At 36.9% G+C, this 23,114-nt stretch overlaps 1 protein-coding gene across 1 annotated transcript; it reads left to right on the top strand.

Moving 5' to 3' along the window:
• The first annotated feature begins 704 nt into the window (after positions 1-704).
• Positions 705-23,080, top strand: LOC138081813 (protein YIPF7-like). Its single transcript, XM_068974945.1, has 5 exons — positions 705-781; positions 2,736-2,894; positions 12,775-12,922; positions 19,647-19,828; positions 22,918-23,080. Exons 1-5 carry the CDS (start codon positions 705-707, stop codon positions 23,078-23,080), a joined length of 729 nt encoding a protein of 242 aa, XP_068831046.1.
• Positions 23,081-23,114: the final 34 nt, after the last annotated feature.

Raw genomic sequence — 23,114 nt, 5'->3', positions numbered from 1 at the left:
GAAAACTCCATTTAAAAGTTTCAGGAGGCCTTCAGCAAATACATACTGAATCAGCTTTTCTGAATCCCTAGAGATCTCTGTCAATGCCACATAGCTATGTGTACCTGCTGACTGAGCCAGGATCTGGGCATGTTAAACAAGCCAAATCCCCTGGCCACCATATCCTAAAACACACTGCCATCAAACTCACCCTGTATAATCAAGGATACTTAGAATGCCTGTTTACTGGCTTAACTGGAGACTTATATAGATAAAATGGGATGCTGGGAGTCAGTGGACCCCCTGCATTCCCCTGGGATCAGACTGACAAAGGAAAGTAGCATCAGTCGACCATCATGATAGAAGTCCATGTAGTTTTGGATTTCCATCTAATAAAATATGTAGCTAGTGATCATCTGATGGGACACAGAAACCTGACTACAAGAAACATAATTCTGCAACCACAGAAATTATAATGGAGTCACCTAACAGTGACCTTCTATCTTCCATGTTTACATTGGGAGGTGAATGTTAAGTCCTATTGCTACAGAAACAGGTAAAAACATTTTCCCCATGGAGGCCATGCCATATCTCAACACAATATCATCTAAGTAAAGACAAGTCTCTTCAGGCTGGTTGGAATTGTATAACCCCAGCTATAGGTGGTGAAAAGGGGAATACTGAAGAATTAGTGAGCACTCAGAGGGTTTGTATATGGACCAGGTATGGCCATTGCTTCAGGGGTTGTGGATAGAAATCCTGGCATGTGTATAGTGGAGATTCTCCTGGTAGGCAAACACAGGTTGGGTGGTATGTTGTGAAAGTCAGGGTGGGTGTTCCAGGGGAACCGAAGTGGGAAAAAGCTAGAGATGATCAGCACAGAAGGAATACAGGCTCTTGGACTCTGATTAATGTTGTTTTCTATGAGGAAGTGGCAGACTGGAAAACAGCTACTTACAAATATAGAAAATGCTGTTCCAGGGAGTGAGGGAGGTGTCTAGAATGCTTCAGAGTCAGTCTCAGGAAGAGGACATACGAACACTTAGCTAATGTTTATTGATTGCTTCTTATATGCCCAGCACTAATCCAAGTGCTTTACTTATTTCAGATAATTTAATTCATAATAACCTTATTAGTTCTATTATTGTCCTCATTTTACAGATGAAGAAACAGAGGCATAGGAGGTGAAACAGTTTACCTAAGAGTATAAAATTAGGATTTGAACGCAGGCATTTGGACTCCAGCAGTCCTGTTTGCTAACCAATTTACTTGGTTCAGAGTACATCCTACCATGGGACTATCATTACAGGCAGAAATATAATACATAGAGTCAGAAAGTAAAAGAAGGGAAATGTGATCAAAATGTTGCCAGTTGTTCTAAAGGAACTTTTTGCAGTCACTTCGCAGTTGTTTGAAATGATTTTTAGAAGAGATGCCTGCTAACCAAGGTAATGTTTAAATCCCACCTGCCAGAGTCCAGTGTTTATTTTGGTCTAATTCAGTAATTTGGAATAATATGTTGGGTTTTAAATCTTTAATATTTTATTATTTACCTTCCCAAAGGGCTAACTAAGATGCTCTATAATCAAGGACCATTCTTTATGTTTCTTTCCTTTCCTTTAGTTAAAAACAATTTGAAATGACCAAATAACATTGTAGACTAGCCCCCATTTCTTTCTTCCATTCTCTAGCTTTAAGAATTTATTTACTAAGATTATTTTTCTCACATAAATGGTAAAATAAAAAAATAAAAGCACAATCAAGGAAATGTTGAAACATTATGTTTTGACAAAACTAAATCGCATATTTCAAAAGAGGAACAGTGAAGCCAGCTATGAAAGACTTTTAGTCAGGAACTCAAAGATAATTTGATTGGAAATAACTGTCTGGGAAGGGCCAGAGCTTTTCTATGTCTGGGGGTCTATTTCTGTTTTGTAAATAAGTTCATTTGTTAGATTCCACATATAAGCAATATTATGTGATATTTGTCTTTGTCTGGTTTGCTTCATTAGTATGACTGTGATTTTTTTAATTGCTCTTTGCCCAGATTTACAGGGAATGTCCTATTTGGTGATAGTTTCTGAAAATCAGTGGAAAAGCAGCATCATGTAGGGAGACGTGCACTGCTCGGACAGACAGCTTCAGTTCACTGTCCAACACTTGAATTTTTTGTGTGTTGCCAGACAAGTCATTCAGTCTCCATGAATCTGTATTTCTTTTTCTGTAAGATGAGATTAAAACCACAGTTTTTACTTTGCAGAGTATTAATTAAGTGAGAATTGAATCGCCAGTCTATGTCTGACGCAGGATACAGCATGCTTGGGGCTGGTGCATGGGGATCACCCACAGAGATGTTATGGGGAGGGAGGTGGGAGGGGGTTTCATGTTTGGGAACACATGTAAGAATTAAAGATTTTAAAATTTAATTAAAAAAAAAAAAAAGAAAAAAACCATTGAGAAAAAAAAAATAAAAAAAAAATAATTAAGTGAGAAAATGTGACGGGTCCAACACATTGCAAATAATCAATGCATGTTAGTCAGTATGGATCATTCTTCTATAGAGTTTTCTCACAACTAGTTACTTTTCTTTTTTTGTTTGTTTGTTTAGGTTAAACTTCAAGCAAGTTAATTTTTTCATGGATAAATAGTCATAAAAACCAGGAGAAATTATAAAACGAAAATTGTAGTTTCCTTCCTCGCTTGATCATGATATCCCTTTCTTAGATGTATCAGTATCAATATTTTCCTTTTTCTAGACAACAAGCCAGTGAGCAGCCTCAGCCTGCCTTTGTCCCAGCAGAGATGCTCATGTCCTCAGCTTACTCAGGGCAGTTTTTTCAGCCAACATCGAACCAGGATTATTATTCACCATCTTCTTACATTGACAGCTTTGATGAAGAGCCTCCTTTACTAGAAGATAAGTTAAGGAAGTGCTATTAATGTGTGTACAGCTTGAAGAATAACAGCAATAATCAGCACTTAATGCATACTATCAGCATGCTGCATATAGTGTTTTATATGATTGTTCCACATATAAACGAGAGTCTGCCAGACAGATACATTTAAACCAATGGGAGATGGTCTCCTGTTTGTGTGGGGAAAATCTGAAGTAGATATGTGCTAACACTATGTTGGTCTCGCAGTTTTTAAGTGTTTCTTCACTGTTTCTTACACGTGGACTCCCTGGCCATCTCTAGACAACAGTGAACATCTTTGGGCAAAGTAATTATATCAAAGTAACCACTCTTCCCACCTAGTTAATGAAGCTACTTTATAGCAGCATGTTTTACTATTTTCTGCTATGGTTGCCTGGGGGCAACAGAGATAGTTTCTCAATATACTTTGTTTGTTATCATGGAGAAGCAAGTTTTTTTTTTTTTTCCTCCTTCCTGGCTCATGTGAGCCCCCTCACCTCATCTAGGTAGGACTAAGTAAGGAGGAATATGACTCCAGTAAGTAGCACTGCTGGTGGCAAGGAAACCTGGGGACCCTTGCAGATGAACGTTTCCTCCAAAGATTTCAGGGGTCTCCCATCCTTTGATTTTTTTTTAAATTTTTAAGATTCAGCCAATTTATGTCTGCTACTTTTGTTCCTATGGCATGTCAACATGATGCTAGAAAACTAAAATTCAAGGAGATTTAAATTTGGGAGCCAAGGAGAAATATTCACTGGCTAACTGCTCTCTTTTCTATGAGGTCCAATGAAGACAGATAGGCTAACATTCCCAGTATTTTAGATCAAAAGATCGTTGTTTGGACACGGCCAGCCACCTGATATTAAAACATTCTTCTCTGTTTGCCTTCAAAATTAAGAAGAGGGTAAAGATGTAAACTATTCAGAAAAGTACAGAGAATTATATAATCAATTTGTTGGAACTTTAGAGGCCAGTTAAATTTTTGCATCTTTTATGCTTAACCATGCATTCTAAGTTGCTTCTACATCTGATACCTAACACCTGAAAATTATAAGCTATTTTCATTAGGCATCTGCCATGACCCTGCCAACATCGCTACTTAAAAAATAAAAAAAACTTATCAATTGTCTAATTATAAAAGTTATCCATATTCAAAAATAAAAATTTGGAAAATATAGAAACATATGAATAAAAATATAAAGTCACTGAAAATTTTGTTTCTGAGACATGACTATCATTAATGATTTGATAATATTTATTCCAGCCTTTATTCTATTTTCTATGAATATATATATATATATACACACTTAAAAATGAAATACTGCCTCTCTTTGAATATATATATTTGTAAATACTTAAAAATTGGATCATACTATGGATATGAAGGTTTTTTTTTAAGTTACCTTATATCATAAGCATTTTTATCTTTGCATTCTTTAAAGTCATTAAATATTGTTTGAAAACATGATCTGTTATATACAAGTGCACGCATGGTCAGTCACTAAGTCATGTCCAACTCATTGTGACCCGATAGACTATAGCCTGCCACACTCCTGTGTCCATGGGATTGTCCAGGTGAGAAGAGTAGAATGGGCTGTCATTTCCTTCCCCAGGGGATACTCCTGACTGAGGAATCAAACCCATATCTCCTGCACTGGCAGGCAGATTCCTTACCACTGAGCCACCTGGGAAGCCCATTCTATACAAATATCATAATTTAAATCTGGCTCAGCAGTGAAAAATCCATCTGCAATGCAGGAGACACAGGTTCGATCCCTGAGTCAGGAAGATCCCCTGGAGAAGGAAATGGTAGCCTGCTCCAGTTTTCTTGCCTGGAAAATCCCATGGACAGAGGAAACTAGTCTGTGGGGTCGCAAGAGTTGTACACAACTTAGTGACTTAACCACTACCATAATTTAAATCTTAAACGTTGCTCCTTTATAATAGATAATGCTTTGGTGAACATCACATTAGATAACTTTGACCTGTACAGAATCTGTCCTCAGGATTGATCTATAACATTGGGATTGCTGGGTCAAAGGCATTTACACTGTCAGAGTCATCTGGAAAAATGATGAGCCGATACACCTACACAGTAGAATAGTAAATGTCTTTGTTAATTTGATAGACAAAACAGGCAAAAAAATAATACTTTTTATTTCTTGGTTACTAGAGAAGTTAGACTTTCTTTTCATGTTCGTTGACTTTTACGTCTTTCTGCTTTTAAAATCTTAAGACTTTTCCTTTCTTATTCCTAGAGATATTTATATGGTAAAGATATTTATTATTGTCTGGAATATGTATTTCATGCTTTTTTCATAGATTGTGTTTGCCATCTAATTTATTTATGGGATATTAGAGCATATAGACATTTTAATATTTATGTTTTCAACCCCACAATATTTTTCTTTGTAACTTTTTTCCAATTGTTCTTTGTTTAGACTATATTTCTCCAGCTCTAAAGCCAGAAAGATATATCCTCTTATAGATTCTTAAATTTTTAAATTATCTTTTTGTTCTGGACTTAAATTTTTGATTCATTGAAAATTGTTTTAAGTTAGTATGTGAAGCAGAATCTAACTTTTTTATGGTTGATCAATTTTTCCTATAACATTTATTGAATATAATATTTTCTACTTGCCGCAAATACTTCCATTCTGATATTCTAAACTATAATACATTCTCCTGTAACGTCTTCTCAAATTTCAAGTAGGAAATATATTAGATTTCCCCTCCTCCTTTTTACAGCTCAGAGAAATTCCTAGAATTTTTTTCTCTTTGTGATTATACTCACCAAATATATATATTAGAAATAACAGTACCTAATGTAATTTTCCATTTTGAGTCTATGAAATTTCTGGACTCTAATCCAATATGCTCTTCAGCCAGGGTGACTTTGTGAAGCCTTAAGCCTTATCTGTCTAAAAGGTATAAAAAGACCATAGGCAAGATTTCTAGGATAAGATGATAAATGATATTTGCTAGTTTTTATTGAGTGTACACCAAAACAATCTATAAAATTATGAAGCTATAATAATTATCCCTTGCACAAAAATATGCTATTTGAAAATATGTTTGTTTATTCCTCAGTTTGCTTGCTAAAAAGCTCACTTTCGCTTGCTTTTCTGTAAGAATGATAATTTTGCTATGTGGTAATGTGCAATCAATGTGTTAACAAATGCATCTTGATAAATAATAGTCAATTCAAATCTGTCAGACTAGAAAAATTACTATGACATTTGGTATTTATATTTGTAGCATAGCCTGATGTTCATATTTGAAAGGCCAATGCCATAATTTGCATAGAAAACAAAGGTATTAATTCATTTTTATAGCATATATATGGTATACTTTACTACCACTAGATGACAGCAAAACAATAAATTTTGCATTCAAATTTCATAACAGTTTCATCTTTTTTATCTTGTAAAACAAGGTGTTATATTAGAGTACTATAATTGATAAATACATATAGTCTTATTTGCATACCATGTAATAAATTTTAAAACAAAACATTATGGAAATGTATTTTGGTAAAAAACACATAAGATATTTTTTCTTTTTTTTTTAATTTTACTTTATTTTACTTTACAATACTGTATTGGTTTTGCCATACATCAACATGAATCTGCCACGGGTGTACATGTATGAAAAAATTTGTTAGATCTTATGTTCATTTACTGTTTCATGACTCAATGTTGAAAAGTGCAAAAGTTAATTATGCCATTAAATAAGTGCCTGAAATCAGTAACAATGTCTTGTAAAACATTTTCTTCTGGGTTTCTTCAAGCATAATAATTATACTCTTTGAGGAAAAAGTTATTTTAAATTAAAAGTCACTTTATTGTAGTAAAAACTGAAAGCACATTGTTAATGTAAATGTCTAAACTGAAAATAAAATTTGAAAACAACATAAGTCTCAGGTGACATCAACTTCAACTTAAGCATTTGTCTACTTTTAAAATCTTCTGCTATTTTAAATATCACATTAGGCAGCCTAGGCGATTTTAAATTGATAACTGCTCATATTTTCCAAAGTATATGTTCATTAAGAAATATATAAATACACTGTAAAAGTGAAAAAGGAAGTTGAAATGTAAAATTGTTTGCTCACTATTAATTTAGTTCAAATTAAATTCATTTTCTTTCTTTTCAAGTTTGGGTGGCTAGCGCTTGTCACCCTGGATGTGGAAAGAGTGAAAGATACACCTTCTATCCTAATTGAGGTCATGTCTGGCTGATATTCTGAACATGCCTAGGTCCCTGTTGGAGCAAGACCCCTCTATGTCATGCAATCATTGAAATTTCATCTGATACCCTGTGTGTAGAATGTTAGCTCTGCAAGGTGTTTAGGTACATGCCACTATAGAAGAAACTGAACTATACCCTGTCTTTGACCAAAGAGGGTTACTAAATCCTGTGAAGGGAAGTTAAATGCCAGGTACCAATGATTTGGGAATACAAGCCTTCACATGGGAGAACTGAGCACACTTTAAAAAATACAAACATTATCAGATTAGATGCACACTGACTCAATCAAAGCTATGGTTAAAAGTGTGGGTTCTTTTTCTGCTTTTCTAACCTTTTACCAATCTCTTCCTACTTTCCCATGGCAACCACTTTTCTACTCTGACTCTGTAAGTTTGACTTAAAAAAAATTTTTTTTAGACTCCACATAACAAGTGATACTGTGCAATATTTGGCTTTTTATTTCTGGCTTATTTCACTTAGAAAAATGCCCTCAAGTTCCATTCATGTTGTTACAAATGGTAAAATTTCCTCATTTTTTATGACTGAATAGTATTCCTGTGTGTGTGTGTGCACACGCACATGCGCACACTTAGTTGCTCAGTTGTGTCCAACCTTTTGTGACCCCATGGACTGTAGCCTACCAGGCAGCTCTGTCCATAGGGATTCTCCAGGCAGGAATACTGGAGTGGGTTGTCATGACCTTGTCCAGGGGATCTTTCCAACCCAGGGATTGAACCTCTCACACACTGCAGGTAGATTATCATCTGAGACACCAGAGAAACCCATGAATACTGGAGTGGGTAGCTTATCCCTTCTCCGGGGATCTTCCCAACCCAGGAATTGAACTGGAGTCTCCTGCATTGCAGGCAGATTCTTTACCAGATGAGCTACCAGGGAAGACTTCCATAGTGTGAGTGTGTGTGTATATATATATATATATATATATATATATATATATACACTATAACTTTTAAATCTATTCATCCATCAGTGAACACTTAGATGGTTTTGACTATTGTATCCAATGCTGCTATCTTCACAGGTAGCACTAATAGTAAAAAACCCACCCTTGTCTGAAGAATCTCATGGACAGAGGAGCCTGGCAGGCTATGGTGCATAGGGTCATAAAGAGTCGGATACAAGTGAAGTGACTTGGCACGTGCACACACACGGTGCCGCTATCAAAGTGGAGGTGCAGGTATCTCTCTGATATCCTGTTTCTGTTTCCTTCATATATATTCCCAGCAGTGGCATAGCTGGATCATATGGTAGTTCGATTTCTTTATAGTATTTGAGGAACCCCCATAGTGCTTTCCATAGTGGCTATACCAACTAACAGTCCCACCAACAATATTGAAGTGTTGCCTTTTCTCCATATCCTCACCAATACTTACTTCTTTTCAATGTTAGCCATTCTAACAGGTGTGAAATGATTTTGTGATTTTGATTTGCATTTTCTTGATGATTAATGGTGCTAAGCACGTTTTCATGTACCTCTTGGCCATTTGGATGTCTTCTTTGGAAAAATGTCTATTCAATTCCTCTATCTATCCTTTAAATTGGACTGTTATCTATTTATTTATTTGAAAAGTATGAGTTCTTGGGTCAGATTCTCCAGTGCTGGAACCTAAATTTTCTATTACTGGCTTTGTGACTTTGGAAAACTTACTTTATCTCCCCAGACTTCAACCATCTAACACACAAAAGTAGAGATAAATTAACAGTACTTGCCTCAGTGCCTGTCAGAAAGACCAACACATGTAAATCTTGCAGGGCTTACAGCAAAATTCAGTAAAAACATTCACCTAAAAGATTTCCACTCTTTCCAACTGAAATGCATGTACTTTATAGGAGTTTAGCATCAGTTTTTCCTAACCCCCACCTCACTCTTATTCAAATTTAAAATGATAGCAGGAGGGAAATCAGCTAAATTACTGGTTCCTAAGTAGAAAAGTTACATTCTTCTTCCTTATAAATGTTCTTTTTTTTCTACATCTTAAAGTTTATCAGAGTGGTAAGAAAAGTAACTGATGTAATCCTGGAATTTATTTCATATTCAGTGTATGTCAAATGTCTGAGTGTTTTTCTTTTCTTTTTTTATGAAAAATATATAAGAGGAACAGAATCTAGCAGAGGGGTATGTAGTATGTAATGTGGCAGTCACAATTCTTTGAAAAATAAGGCACTGGAAAAAAATTAGAAACATATAAATGAGTTTAGACTCACAGACACTGGGCCTCAGTGATTTTGGTTATTTTCTTTTATCATCACTACTCAAAAAAGAGAAAGGTTAATTGTCTCAAGAATTCAGTCTCTGAATACACACACTCAACAACACAGAGCTTTGGCCTGATTAAAATATGTGTGCACCCATGATTGCTGTTACTTGCTGAAAGAACCTGTTCTCTTCCATGGAGTTTTACATAGTTAGCATAGCATTGCTCATTAGGAAGAGTGGAGGTAAGTGTCTTCAGATTAAATAACACTGCTAATTGAAAATTAGATGTCCTTTTCATCATACGGGACTAGAATGCAAAAGTAGGAAGTCAAGAGATACCTGGAGTAACAGGCAAGTTTGGCCTTGAAGTACAAAATGAAGCAAGGCAAAGACTAACAGAGTTTGCCCAGAGAACACACTGGTCATACCAAATACCTTCTTCCAACAAAACAAAAGACGACTCTACATGTGGACATCACCAGATAGTCAATACTGAGATCAGATTGACTATATACTATGCAGCCGAAGATGGAGAAACTCTACACAGTCAGCAAAAACAAGACCAGGAGCTGACTGTGGCTCAGATCATGAACTCCTTATTGCCAAATTCAGATGTAAATTGAAAAAAATAGGGAAAACCACTAGACCATTCAGGTGACCTAAATCAAATCCCTTATGATTATACAGTGGAAATGACAAATATTTTCAAGGGATTAGATCTGATAGATAAAGCATCTGAAGAACTATGGGTGGAGGAGGCAGTGGTCAAAACCATCTCCAAGAAGAAAAATGCAAAAAGGTAAAACGGTTGTCTGAGGAGACCTTACAGTTAGCTGAGAAAAAAGAAGCAAAAGGCAAAGGAGAAACAGAAAGATATATCCATATGAATGCAGAGTTCCAAAGAATAGCAAGAGAGATAAGAAAGCCTTCCTCAGTGATCAATGCAAAGAAATAGAGGAAAACAATACAATGGGAAAGACTAGAGACTCTTAAAGAAAATTAGACATACCAAGGGAACATTTCATACAGAGGTGGGCACAAGGAAGGACAGAAACCGTATGGATCAAAGAGAAGCAGAAGATATTAAAACGAGGTGTCAAGAATACACAGAACTTTGCAAAAAAGGTCTTAAAGACCCAGATAACCACAATGGTGTGATCACTCACCTAGAGCCAGACATCCTGGAATGTGAAGTTGAGTGGGCCCTAGAGAGCATCACGGCAAACAAAGCTAGTGGGGCTGATGGAATTCCAGTTGAGCTGCTACAAATCCTAAAAGATGATGCTGTGAAAGTGCTGCACTCAATATGCCAGCAAATTTGGAAAACTCAGCAGTGGCCACAGGACTGGAAAAGGTCAGTTTTCACTCCAGTCCCAAAGAAGGGCTATGCCAAAGAATGTTCATACTACCACACAATTGCACTCATCTCACACTCTAGCAAATAAATGCTCAAAATTCTCCAAGCCAGGCTTCAACAGTACATGAGCCGAGAACTTCCAGATGTCCAAGCTGGATTTAGAAAAGGCAGAGGAACCAGAGATCAAATTGCTAACACACAGTGGATCATGGAAATAGCAAGAGAATTTTGGAAAAATATCTACTTTCGCTTCATTGACTATGCTAAAGACTTTGACTGTGGGAATCCCAGCAAACTGCGGAAAATTCTTCAAGAGATGGGAATACCAGGCCACCTGACCTGCCTCTTGAGAAATTTGCATGCAGGTCAAGAAGCAACAGTTTGAACAAGATATGGAAAAATGGACTGGTTCCAAGTTGGAAAAGGAGTACGTCAAGGCTGTATATTGTCACCCTGCCTATTTAACTTAATGCAGAGTTAATTTCCTTCTCCAATGCATGAAAGTGAAAAGTGAAAGTGAAGTCGCTCAGTTGTGTCTGACTTTGCAACCCCATGGACTGCAGCCTACCAGGCTCCTCCATCCATGGATTTTCCAGGCAAGAGTACTGGAGTGGGGTGCCATTGCCTTCTCTGTAATGCAGAGTACATCATGCTAAATGCTTGACAGAGTGAAGCACAAGCTGGAATCAAGATTGCCAGGAGAAATAACAATAACCTCATATATGCAGATGACACCACCCTTAGGGAAGAAAGCAAAAAGGAACTAAAGAGCTTCTTGATGAAAGTGAAGGAGGAGAGTGAAAAAGCTGGCTTAAAACTCAACATTCAACAAATAAAGATTATGGCATCCGGTCCGATCACTTTGTGGCAAATAGATGGGGAAACAACGGAAACAATGACAGACTTTATTTTCTTGTGCTCCAAAATCACTGCAGATGGTGACTGCAGCCATGAAATTAAAAGATTCTTGCTCCTTGGAAAACAAGCTATGACCAAAGTAGATAACATTTTAAAAAGCAGAGATATTACTTTGCCAACAAGTATCTGTCTAGTCAAAGTATGGTTTTTCCATAAGTCATGTGTGGATGTGAAAGCTGGACTATAAAGAATGCTGAGCACTCAAGAGTTGATAATTTTGAATTGTGGTGTTGAAGAAGACTCTTGAGAGTCCCTTGGACTGCAAGGAGATCCAATCAATCCATCCTAAAGGAAATCAGTCCTGAATATTCATTGGAAAGACTGATGCTGAAGCTGAAGCTCCAATACTTTGGCCACCTGATGCGAAGAACTGACTCATTTGAGAAGTCCCTGATGCTGGGAATGATTGAAGGCGGGAGGAGAAGGGGACAACAGAAGATGAGATGGTTGGATGGCATCACAGAGTCAACGGACATGAGTCTGAGCAAACTCCGGAAGTTGGTGTTGAACAGGGAAGCCTGGAATGCTGTAGTCCATGGGGTCGCAAATAGTCGGACACTAGTGAGCAACTGAACTGAACTGATCTGAAAATGACGCATGTTTCATAGAACAAGTTTCAAAAGTGTTAGCAGTTGGAAACGCAGGAAAAAGAAATAACAAAATGTGCAACAAGATGGGACTTTCGATTTGTTGCTGCTGCTGCTGCTGCTAAGTCACTTCAGTCACGTCCAACTCTGTGTGACCCCAGAGATGGCAGCCCACCAGGCTCCCCCATCCCTGGGATTCTCCAGGCAAGAACACTGGAGTGAGTTGTTAGCTACCATTATATTTTATATCTTTACTGAAAATGTCCATTTCTTCACTTTTGGCTAGATTTTAACCATATATTTGCTGAAGAAGGCAGGAATTTTTTCCTTGACTATATCTCTAAAATATATCCTCTAGGACACTGTGTGGGAATATACATTCTTTTTGTTTGTTTTAAGGTTGCTCTGTATTATATATATTACATAGAACTTTAGGATGGTATAACAAACAGATTAAAGTGCTTTGTAAATTAATAAGTTAACTTTAATTAAAGAATATTACTCATGCTTATTTTTCTATATTTATGTTATCTCTTTTTCTTTTTTTGCAGAACTTGGAATTAATTTTGATCACATATGGCAAAAAACCTTGACAGTGTTAAACCCAATGAAGCCAGCAGATGGCAGCATTATGAATGAAACAGATCTCACTGGGCCCATCCTGTTCTGCGTGGCCCTAGGAGCCACCCTACTTTTGGTAATGAACAGCAGCCAGTTCATGATTTTTTTCTTTTTTAATTGAGGTAACATTGGTTTACAGCATAATCTGAGTTTCATGTTTATAATATCGTATTTCTACTTCTGTATACATGACAGCCAAGTATCAGATTTTAATGTATGTCCTTCTAAATGTTATTTGTGGAAGTTGTCTTTGTAAACACAGAAAGTAGTATATCACTTTATAAACTGAAAATTGTTTGTTTAATTCATGACTACATTTTTTTGGTAAGAGAGACATATCTACTTGAACCATAATGGCAAAAAGAAACTGTCATCACTTCTTACAACAAATAAAAAAGTGTAAATTTAAATAGAATTGTGAAAATCAAATCACCAAGTCAGGTTTTCAACAAAGCAGGAAATCATATACATGATTTTCTTATTGTTAAGCCTTTTTCTGTTGTTTAGAAAAGACTATCAATCTGAAAAAGTTGAAGGAACTTGAGGAATTTGGAAATAATAGGGCCGAAATTTTATTTCTTGCTTTCTGTGTGACTTCTGTTGTAACACTAGACAAATATCCCCTATTTACTCAATATTTTCTTTTCTGGATTGTGTCTCCAGACTATTGCAGATATTCTGTGAGGTCTGAGATGAGTCTCCTTGTTCCTGGTTAGGCTACTATGATAAATAGACTTGCATTTATAAGCAGTGATTTGTTTTTTCGACCTGTATATTTCCCCCGTCATTTTAGTTTTCTTTTTTTTATGAAAGCATTTCCCATCCTAACTTCACCATTTGTCTTGTGTTTGGGTCTCTTTCATTCTTTAAATTTGGGAGCAATGACATTCAGTTCTTCAGTTCAGTCGCTCAGTCTTGTCCGACTCTTTGCAACCCCATGGATCGCAGCATGCCAGGCATCCCTGTCCATCACCAATTCCGGAGTCCACCCAAACCCATGTCCACTGAGTTGGCGATGCCATCCAGCTGTCTCATCCTCTGTCATCCCCTTCTCCTCCTGCCCCCAATCCCTTCCAGCATCAGAGTCTTTTCCAGCGAGTGAGCTCTTCACATGAGGTGGCCAAAGTATTGGAGTTTCAGCTTTAGCATCAGTCCTTCCAATGAACACCCAGGACTGATCTCCTTTAGAATGGACTGGTTGGATCTCCTTGCAGTCCAAGGGACTCTCAAGAGTCTTCTCCAACACCACATTTCAAAAGCATCAATTCTTCGGTGCTCAGCTTTCTTCACAGTCCAGCTCTCACATCCATACATGACCACTGGAAAAACCATAGCCTTGACTAGATGGACCTTTGTTGGCAAACTAATGTCTCTGCTTTAGAATATGCTATCTAGGTTGGTCATAATTTCCTTCCACGGAGTAAGCGTCTTTCAATTTCATGGCTGCAGTTACCATCTGCAGTGATTTTGGAGCCCCAGAATATAAAGTCTGACACTGTTTCCACTGTTTCCCCATCTACTTCCCATGAACTGATGGGACCAGATGCCATGATCTGAGTTTTCTGAATGTTGAGCTTTAAGCCAACTGTCTCACTCTCCTCTTTCACTTTCATCAAGAGGCTTTTGAGTTCCTCTTCACTTTCTGCCATAGGGGTGGTGTCATCTGCATATCTGAGGTGATTGATATTTCTCCCAGCAATCTTGATTTCAGTTTCTGCTTCTTCCAGCCCAGAGTTTCTCATGATGTATTCTGCATATAAGTTAAATAAGCAGGGTGACAACATACAGCCTTGATATACTCCTTTTCCTACCTGGAACCAGTCTGTTGTTCCATGTCCGGTTCTAACTGTTGCTTCTTGACCTGCATACAGGTTTCTCAAGAGGCAGGTCAGGTGGTCTGGTATTCCCACTCTTGAAGAATTTTCCACAGTTTATTGTGATCCACATAGTCAAAGGCTTTGGCATAGTCAATAAAGCAGAAATAGATGTTTTTCTGGAACTCTCTTGCTTTTTCCATGATCCAGCAGATGTTGGCAATTTGATCTCTGGTTCCTCTGCCTTTTCTAAAACCGGCTTGAACATCTTGAAGTTTACGGGACACGTATTGCTGAAGCCTGGCTTGGAGAATTTTGAGCATTACTTTTCTAGCATGTGAGATGAGTGCAATTGTGCGGTAGTTTGAGCATTCTTTGGCATTGCCTTTCTTTGGGATTGGAATGAAAACTGACCTTTTCCAGTCCTGTGGCCACTGCTGAGTTTTCCAAATTTGCTGGCATATTGAGTGCAGCACTTTCTCAGCATCATCTTTCAGGATTTAAAATAGCTCAACTGGAATTCCATCACCTCCACTAGCTTTGTTCATAGTGATGCTTTCTAAGGCCCACTTGACTTCACATTCCAGGATGTCTGGCTTTAGGTGAGTGATCATACTATCATGATTATCTGGGTCATGAAGATCTTTTTGTATAGTTCTTCTGTGTATTCTTGCCACCTCTTCTTAATATCTTCTGCTTCTGTTAGGTCCATACCATTTCTGTCCTTGATCGAGCCCATTTTTGCATGAAATATTCCCTTGGTATCTCTAATTTTCTTGAAGAGATCTCTAGTCTTTCCCATTCTGTTGTTTTCCTCTATTTCTTTGTATTGATCGCTGAAGAAGCCTTTCTTATCTCTCCTTGCTATTCTTTGGAACTCTGCATTCAGATGCTTATATCTTTCCTTTTTTCCTCTGCTTTTCGCTTCTCTTTTCACAGCTATTTGTAAGGCCTCCCCAGACAGCCATTTTGCTTTTTTGCATTTCTTTTCCATGGGGCATCAGGAGTCACCAAAAAACAACATTTTTCCTCCCAAGTAAAGTTTAGAAGACATTCTAGCTCATACTTTAGAAAAATGTTTTCTCCCCCTCAAAATAGGGGAGAAAAAGAAGAAGTAGGAAAGGTCTATGATTTTACATTAAGGAGGTAATGACAGCACATTAAAAGCAGAGGATGAAAAAGATGGTCAAGCCAGTCTGACAAGTACAGTTTCATTAAGGCACAAAATAGTAAACTTGGCAAGAGAGATGATATAGAAAATTTAAGATGCTAGGAAAAGTCCTTAAATTAATTATTCAGTTCACGTCTGTTTTTTACAGCTATCCACTCCCCTAATGCAGCTATACTTCTCAAAAGGTAGCTATGAAATGTATTTGCAACTAAATTAATTTTCACTTTGCATTACTAAACACATATTACTAATCAAAATTCTGATAGAAATCTAGTTTGTACATTGTAACTTGGTCAATAAGTACGTCATGTTTATCCAATACAAGAGTACTTAGTTATGGCGTCTTATTTCTTCCTTTGAACTACAGCAAATGCAAATACTCTGCAAGTATAATGCTATATCAACTAGAGTTTTAGTTTAGTTTCAAATGTTCCTTCTGTCTTTGCCACAGTAATTTGATAATATTAGATTAAGTTGCAAGTAAGACCATGTTAATTAATCAAAGAGTCAGAAACAATTAATTTAACATATTAACTCTTGTTTCTTTTTCAGGTAATTTGTAATATAACAGCTGTTCATTTTTTTTGTAGAAAATTTTACTATTACCATCTCCTAAAGGAAAAAAATTAATCCCATTAAGATCTTTTTTGGGTACATAATGTTAGTTGGAATTATTTAAATATCCTCAGTTTTAAGTGTAAAACAATACAAAGAACTCAACTGAGAGTGAAAAATTTGTATCTGCCCCTAACTTTGCCTCTAGATAAGATCCTGAACCTTTTATTTCTTATTTCTAGGCCTTCATTTTTTTCACTTTGAAGACAAAAAAAAAAAAAAAAAAAGCTTATGCAAGTGATTCTTAAGGTTCATTTCAAATCTGAAATTTTGGGAAATGTGTAAAAATTCATATTTTCTCAAAGATTTTAGGCAGCTATTTTCACTTCAACTTTACCATCACATGCAGTTACTCCAGAATTGATTCTGATACATGTAAAACAATAAGGACCAAAAAACTCAGCTGGATATTAATAAAGCCAGATTTAACTCAGAGTCCATTTGAGGCTATTAACCCTGTCCTGGATATCTGAAATTAAAATGTAAAAGATGACTTTATGAGCTGGTAGTGCACTATAATAAAGAAAACAAGACTCAATCCAGAAACAATATTCAAATCTGCTCATTATCTCCAGAGGTGTAATATTCATAGTCACATACTCATCATTTTTATGATTTATGTTGATATAAAGCACAATATCTTTTAGTGGACTTTCTTCATGTTGCAGGAAGCAAACCAGAAAGAACAGCTTCAAACACTCAACACAGATTTAATTTTACTTATTCTTCTTCTTAAAATTAGTTTCAACCCCGAAACCATATACACAAGTGTTTTAAAACTATGGCTCCATTTAATTTTTCTAGTAGAGCTATAAGTGTGATCTGGAAAAGGGATATGCATGGCCAATATAAAAGCATAAGCAAGAATAAGAAGTATTTCAAATAAAGATGTAGTAATGGTAAGAGGATGATCTCAAACATTTGAAATGTAAAAAGAAACTGAACATTTATTTTCCACTTCAATTACAAACCCTTATTAGAATTTGAAACAAATTAAAAAATGAGAAAGGCCCCTGCCAAATGGAATTAAGCCTCAAACTGGATAATCTAACAAGAGAAAGAGAGAAGTCAGTAACTGATATGAAAAAGGACAATTTTACTACCAAATAAATTTAATCCACCCTCTGTTTACCCCATTCACAAAACTGGTTAGGGTCACGGGCCAGCTATGTGTCCTTTGAGTGTAAGGAAGTTGAGTGTCACCATTACAACTATTTGTACCTCTGAATTATCCCATCCAGTTAAATGTCAAGTAGAATGTTACTCTAATACATGAAAGTAATTTGAAATTGTCACTATTTTCCAAGTGGAACAAACTCACCCAATAGTGCAGTACGCAACTGATGTGTTTCTTTTAGCATACCCATTAGCATTATTAGCATTACTTCACAAAATAGCCAGAAGGACTTATTATGGCTAATGCAGGAGAGAATGCTGCGGCATAGCCCAGGGACATTTTGTGAAAGGATTTAGTAGTGATCAATTTCCCTAACTGCAGAGGAAGAAAAATTCAAATTAGCTTGACAGTTTTGAACAATAAAATGGTCATGATATTCTCCGTTAATTGACTACAAAATAAATATCTCTTTATTCTGTAAAGATATAAGGACTTATTCTTATTCTGTAAGATATAAGGACTTCATGAATAACAGCTATGGAAAAGAAAAAATGACAGCTAAAAAAACTCTCTCTCTGTGAATCAGTTTTGTTGATTTTGTATAATTTCCCTGAAAATCAGAGTCAGACTCTTCAATCTAGAATCTAGAATTTCTAACCAGCTTAATGTATATATAAAAATGACATGCATTTTTTACTGGAGATTTGGCATCCTCAGATAGCAAACATTAAAATATCTTCTGTTGAATCAACAATAGTTTGTGACTTTCCCTGGATGAGTTTAATGGAGCTGCTTCAGCAACAAGTCTCCAGTACTGTGTGGGTGATGGCTATCTGATGAATCCTCACATCAGTGGTCTATCCTGAATACGTCACTCTGACTTCTTTTAACAATGCCTTTATGATTCACTATCGCTTGCTTTATGTAAATCAGTTTTTCATAAAGTCTGTTTAGTTAAGCTGGTAACAGGCATTATGAAAACATAGGATTCTCTGGTCACATAAGTTTGGGATATGCTAGCTTGCATGTGTGTGCATTCTCAGTTGTGTCTACCTCTTTGGGACACCACAGACTAAGGGAGCCAGGCTCCTCTGTCCATGGGATTTTTCCCAGCAAGAATACTGGAGTGGGTTGCCATTTCCTCTTTCAGGGAATCTCTCTGACCCAGAGATCAAACTCATGTGGCCTACATCTCCTCTGTTGGAATATGTATTTGTGGCTCAGCTGATAAAGAATCCACCTACAATGCAGGAGACCTGGGTTCTATTCTTGGGTTGGAAAGATTCCCTGGAGAAGGGAATGGCTACCCACTCCAGTATTCTGGCCTGGAGAATTCCATGGAAAGTATATCCATGGGGTCACAAAAAGTCAGAGATGACTGAGCGACTTTCACTTTCATTTTCTTTACTACTGCGCCACCTGGGTCCCCTTGTTTTGTCACTTGTTGGAGCTTCTGCAGGTATTAAGGGCCTAAATTGTAGAGCCAGACTGCCTGGGTTCAAGCCAAGCCTCACTGCTTAGCATTATTTTATTTTAGGCAAGTCCCATAATCTCTTTGCACCTCAGTTTCTTCCTGTGTATAATGGGTACAACAATGATACCTACTCATTATATTGTGTGGATTAAATAAACTAATTTATGTGCAATCTCGAGAACAGGACCTAAGATAGTAAATGCAACAGATGTTTGCTAATATTACTATTATGTCTTATAAATCTCCAAGACTAAATCAGAATTTTTTAATTCATTTATTCATTCATTTAATTGTTCAACAAATATGGGAAGAAAATATATCCTAACCTATGCCTAGTACCCCAACAGGCAATCTATAATAAAAATATCAGTCTGGGAATATAAGAATGCTTGTGCCATCCCATGTATAGAGGAGGGGATTGTTTTCATGACCTGAATCCGTATTACAATCAGTGTTTTCTTTAGAGCTCCCAGTCTCCTGATGCTTATACTCCAAAGGCATGAACAACATTGAGCTGAATGATTCGAAAGTATTCTCTGCTTTGTTGACAATCTGATTTCTTCTTGATGTTCTTTGTGTATCCAAACTGTTTTCTTCCCATTGTTTCAGGCAGGAAAAGTCCAGTTTGGTTATGTGTATGGCATGAGTGCCATTGGCTGCCTAGGTATTCATGCCTTACTGAACTTGATGAGCTCTTCAGGAGTGTCGTATGGCTGCGTGGCGAGTGTGCTGGGTTACTGCCTGCTCCCCATGGTCATGCTCTCCAGCTGCGCCATCTTCTTTTCACTGCAGTAAGTGTCTGTGTTACTAATTGACCCCACATGCAAACATCGCTGAAGCTTGCCACATCAGTGCAACAGTTAACCTCTTTCTGATCATATTAGTAGGAAGATTGGGGAAACTGGCTATTAAAAGCTACTTACAGTTTCAGAAAAGTAGGTTGGTTTTGGCTCAGGTGCTGTTCCTATTTCAATGATTTAAAAAATAAATTAAACCAAGCTATCTTTAAAGTTGGTACTTCGTTTGTAGTCACATTCTTCAATATGAACTATTGCCATGGGTAATATAACCAACTACAGAAAATTCACTTGTTTGAATTAGGAAGAGTAAGTGCCTGGTGAACCCTGACAAATTGCTTCAGCTCCCAGGCATTCTGCCTTCTTGGAGGGAAGCAACTGTTCTTTCTCAGCTGGGCTCCTTGTAGTGCAGAATTCCCAGGAACCCTGGTGAGGATATTGATGCTAGAGAACTTCATAGTATATACACTCAGTCAATTTTTTTTTTCTTTTTTCTTCCTGGGCAGTTAGTATTTATAATTCAAAAATACACATAAGGATTCAGTGAATACACTTCTGTTGGGGACTTTCCTAGGGCACATACAGAGCACTACCACTTTGGGCTGGGGAGAGCAAGTAATTCCATAGTTCTTTGTTACCTCCCATGCTCCAAACACAATTAGAAATAAACATTTGCCACCAGTGCTCATTTTTCCATATAGACACAATTCACATTTTTTTCTTGGATGATCCAAGTTTTAGGTTATTAACACTATATTGGATAGGTTATTATATACAGACATTGTCAATGCCAGATAAACATTTTAGAAAGACTAATATTTTTGTTTAGATATAATCTCAGATACTTTCTTTTTAACATTATTGAGAATTGCATAGATAGAAGTGCTTTTCTGTTTTAATATGGTTTCATTTTGAAAACAACCGTCTTTAAAAAAAAAGATTATTGTAAGATACAACATTGACTTACAATGTTCTGTTAGTTTCAGTTGTACAGCAAAGTGAATCTGTTGTACATATATCCACTATTGTTTGCATTCTTTTCCCATATGGGCTAGTACAGGGTATTAAGTATATCTCAATAAATATACCTCTAGCTCACATTGTGGGCTTCCCTTTCCAGGGAAGGGGGAACGATTTCCCTCTACAGAGCAGAGTTCCCTGTACTGTACAGTAGGTTCTTATTAGTTATCTACTTTATATATAATAGTGTGTATATGTCATTCACAATCTTCTAATTTTTATCTCCCACTCTTTACCCCCTGGTAACCCTAAGTTTATTGGAAGTAACAGTCTTCAGAATAACATAGAGCAAACCCTTACTTTACCAGTGAGTACTCAGCACTTAAAAAAGAGGAATACAATGGCAAATGGCAACCTTGAATGTGTAAGTACAATGTGAAAAGTGAATGAATGTCACTCCGTCGTGTCCAGTTCTTTGTGATTCCATGGACTGTAGCCTGCCAGGCTCCTCTGTCCGTGGGATTCTCCAGACCAGAATACTGGAATGGTTAACCATTCCCTTCTCCAAGGTGTCTTCCCAACCCAGGGACAGAACCCAGGGCTCCTGCATTGCGGGCAGATCCTTTAGCGTATGAGCCACCAGCAAAGCCCACAATGTGAGTTAGGTGGATATTTACTGGGCCTTGTCCCTGACTTTTGCATATCATTTTCTTTAACTAGCTCTTCTGTTTACTATGTTGTTTGATATGGATGTTTGACATGTTACTACAGAGTTCAGTTTTACAATTTCTATTTTGTCAGATGCTTTTGCCAAAGAGTACTATAATGATCTGCCATTTGAATTTTTTTTTTTATGTCATAGACATTATTTCTAGCAAAGTTGAGCTTTGGGGCATATTAAATCACTCCAGATTATTAGAAGAACAAAATAAAAACTACAACTTGAATTTTGAGAATCATCAGTAGTCTGGTATTTTTCATTAGATTTTCATTCTGAAATGTATAGGATGATTTAAGAATCCATTAAGTTTTATTAATAAGGAACAAGTAACTGATCCCTAAAGACCATGAAACTGAAATTACCTTTTTGGGCATATCACTATAACATTCAAATGAATCATATATAATCTCACATTTTTGTTCACAAAAACTGGTAAATTGAATCCTCTAAATTTTATTTCTAACAGCATTAATTAAGCCAATAGACATAATATTTTTTAGAGCACTTTAAAATATGTTTGGTTTATTTATAATCTAAGCCATTGCAAACTACACAGTGTACCTTTTCACTTGTTTTGCTTTGGTTCAACTATTAAGAGTAGGTATTTCTGTCATTCTCACAAATAATAAGCACAATTCTCAATTTCAGATTGAACCAGATCAAGTGAGGCAGTGTAGTTTGATAGCAAACAGAACAATATGCTGGGAGTTAGCAGCTCTTGACTTAATAGCCATCTTACTTGCAATTTTTGCCAAGTCACTTCATTCTCCTTTCTTCCTAAAGAACCAATTGCCTCCACAGTTACTTTTTTAAGATACCAAATTGAACAAATCCATTTCAATATTATAAAAATCTACACCCACACCAACCAAAGGGATCTTCAGCAATGAGTTGGGAGGCCACACACATCTGTGCCTTCCTGCTCCATCTGTTCCCTCCCTGAGCTGTGTCAGGCTTTGCTGTCTCAGACAAAAACCCAGGACATGGCCCTGGAGCACTGTGGGGTGGGAACCCCACTGGAATTCAAGTCCAGTCACTTTTCTGCTCATACAGTGGGTAAATTTAGGAAGAAAGCAGAGAATAGAAATTTGTAGTTATAAAAGAAGTCTCTAAACATAGTTCATATAAAAGAATTTTAGTAATTGCAATTTTGACTTATGAAAGTGACTGCAGGTCAATCCTATTTCCAGTAACCTGAGTTTTTACCTACCTATGAAATATTTAGCTTCTAATGGTGAACTTGACTCAAAATTCTAACTGGCCAAGGCCTTTAGTTCCTATGACCCTTCACCCTCATTTTACAAATGGAGGAAATATACCAAGGATATTTTAGAGGCAGTGTGGTTCAATAACTTCTTTCTCTCCTGGTATAAGATAACCATCTCTTTGGTCTCTGCTGTAGGGGCACCTTTGGAACTGTGGCGGCACTGGTCATCATTGGCTGGTGTAGTCTCTCAGCCTCCAAAATCTTCATGTCAGCTTTGGCCATGGAAGGACAGCAGCTTCTCATTGCCTATCCTTGTGCCTTACTTTATGGACTCTTTGCCCTCTTAACAGTTTTCTGAAGAGTGTTCAAGATGGCATTACAGGATTCTATTT

This window comes from Capricornis sumatraensis, chromosome 7 (genome assembly GCF_032405125.1).
Source record: "Capricornis sumatraensis isolate serow.1 chromosome 7, serow.2, whole genome shotgun sequence".
In the NCBI taxonomy this organism is placed as follows: domain Eukaryota; kingdom Metazoa; phylum Chordata; class Mammalia; order Artiodactyla; family Bovidae; genus Capricornis; species Capricornis sumatraensis.
Note: the sequence above shows the minus strand (reverse complement) of the source record. Positions and strands in the feature narration are given on the sequence as shown.

Coding starts and splice junctions, on each gene's coding strand:
- LOC138081813 (XM_068974945.1), top strand. CDS start 705: ATGGCCATTGCTTCAGGGGTTGTGGATAGAAATCCTGGCATGTGTATA. Junction 2,895..12,774: donor GAAGAGCCTCCTTTACTAGA/AGATAAGTTAAG, acceptor TTCTTTTTTTGC/AGAACTTGGAATTAATTTTG. Junction 12,923..19,646: donor TAGGAGCCACCCTACTTTTG/GTAATGAACAGC, acceptor CCATTGTTTCAG/GCAGGAAAAGTCCAGTTTGG.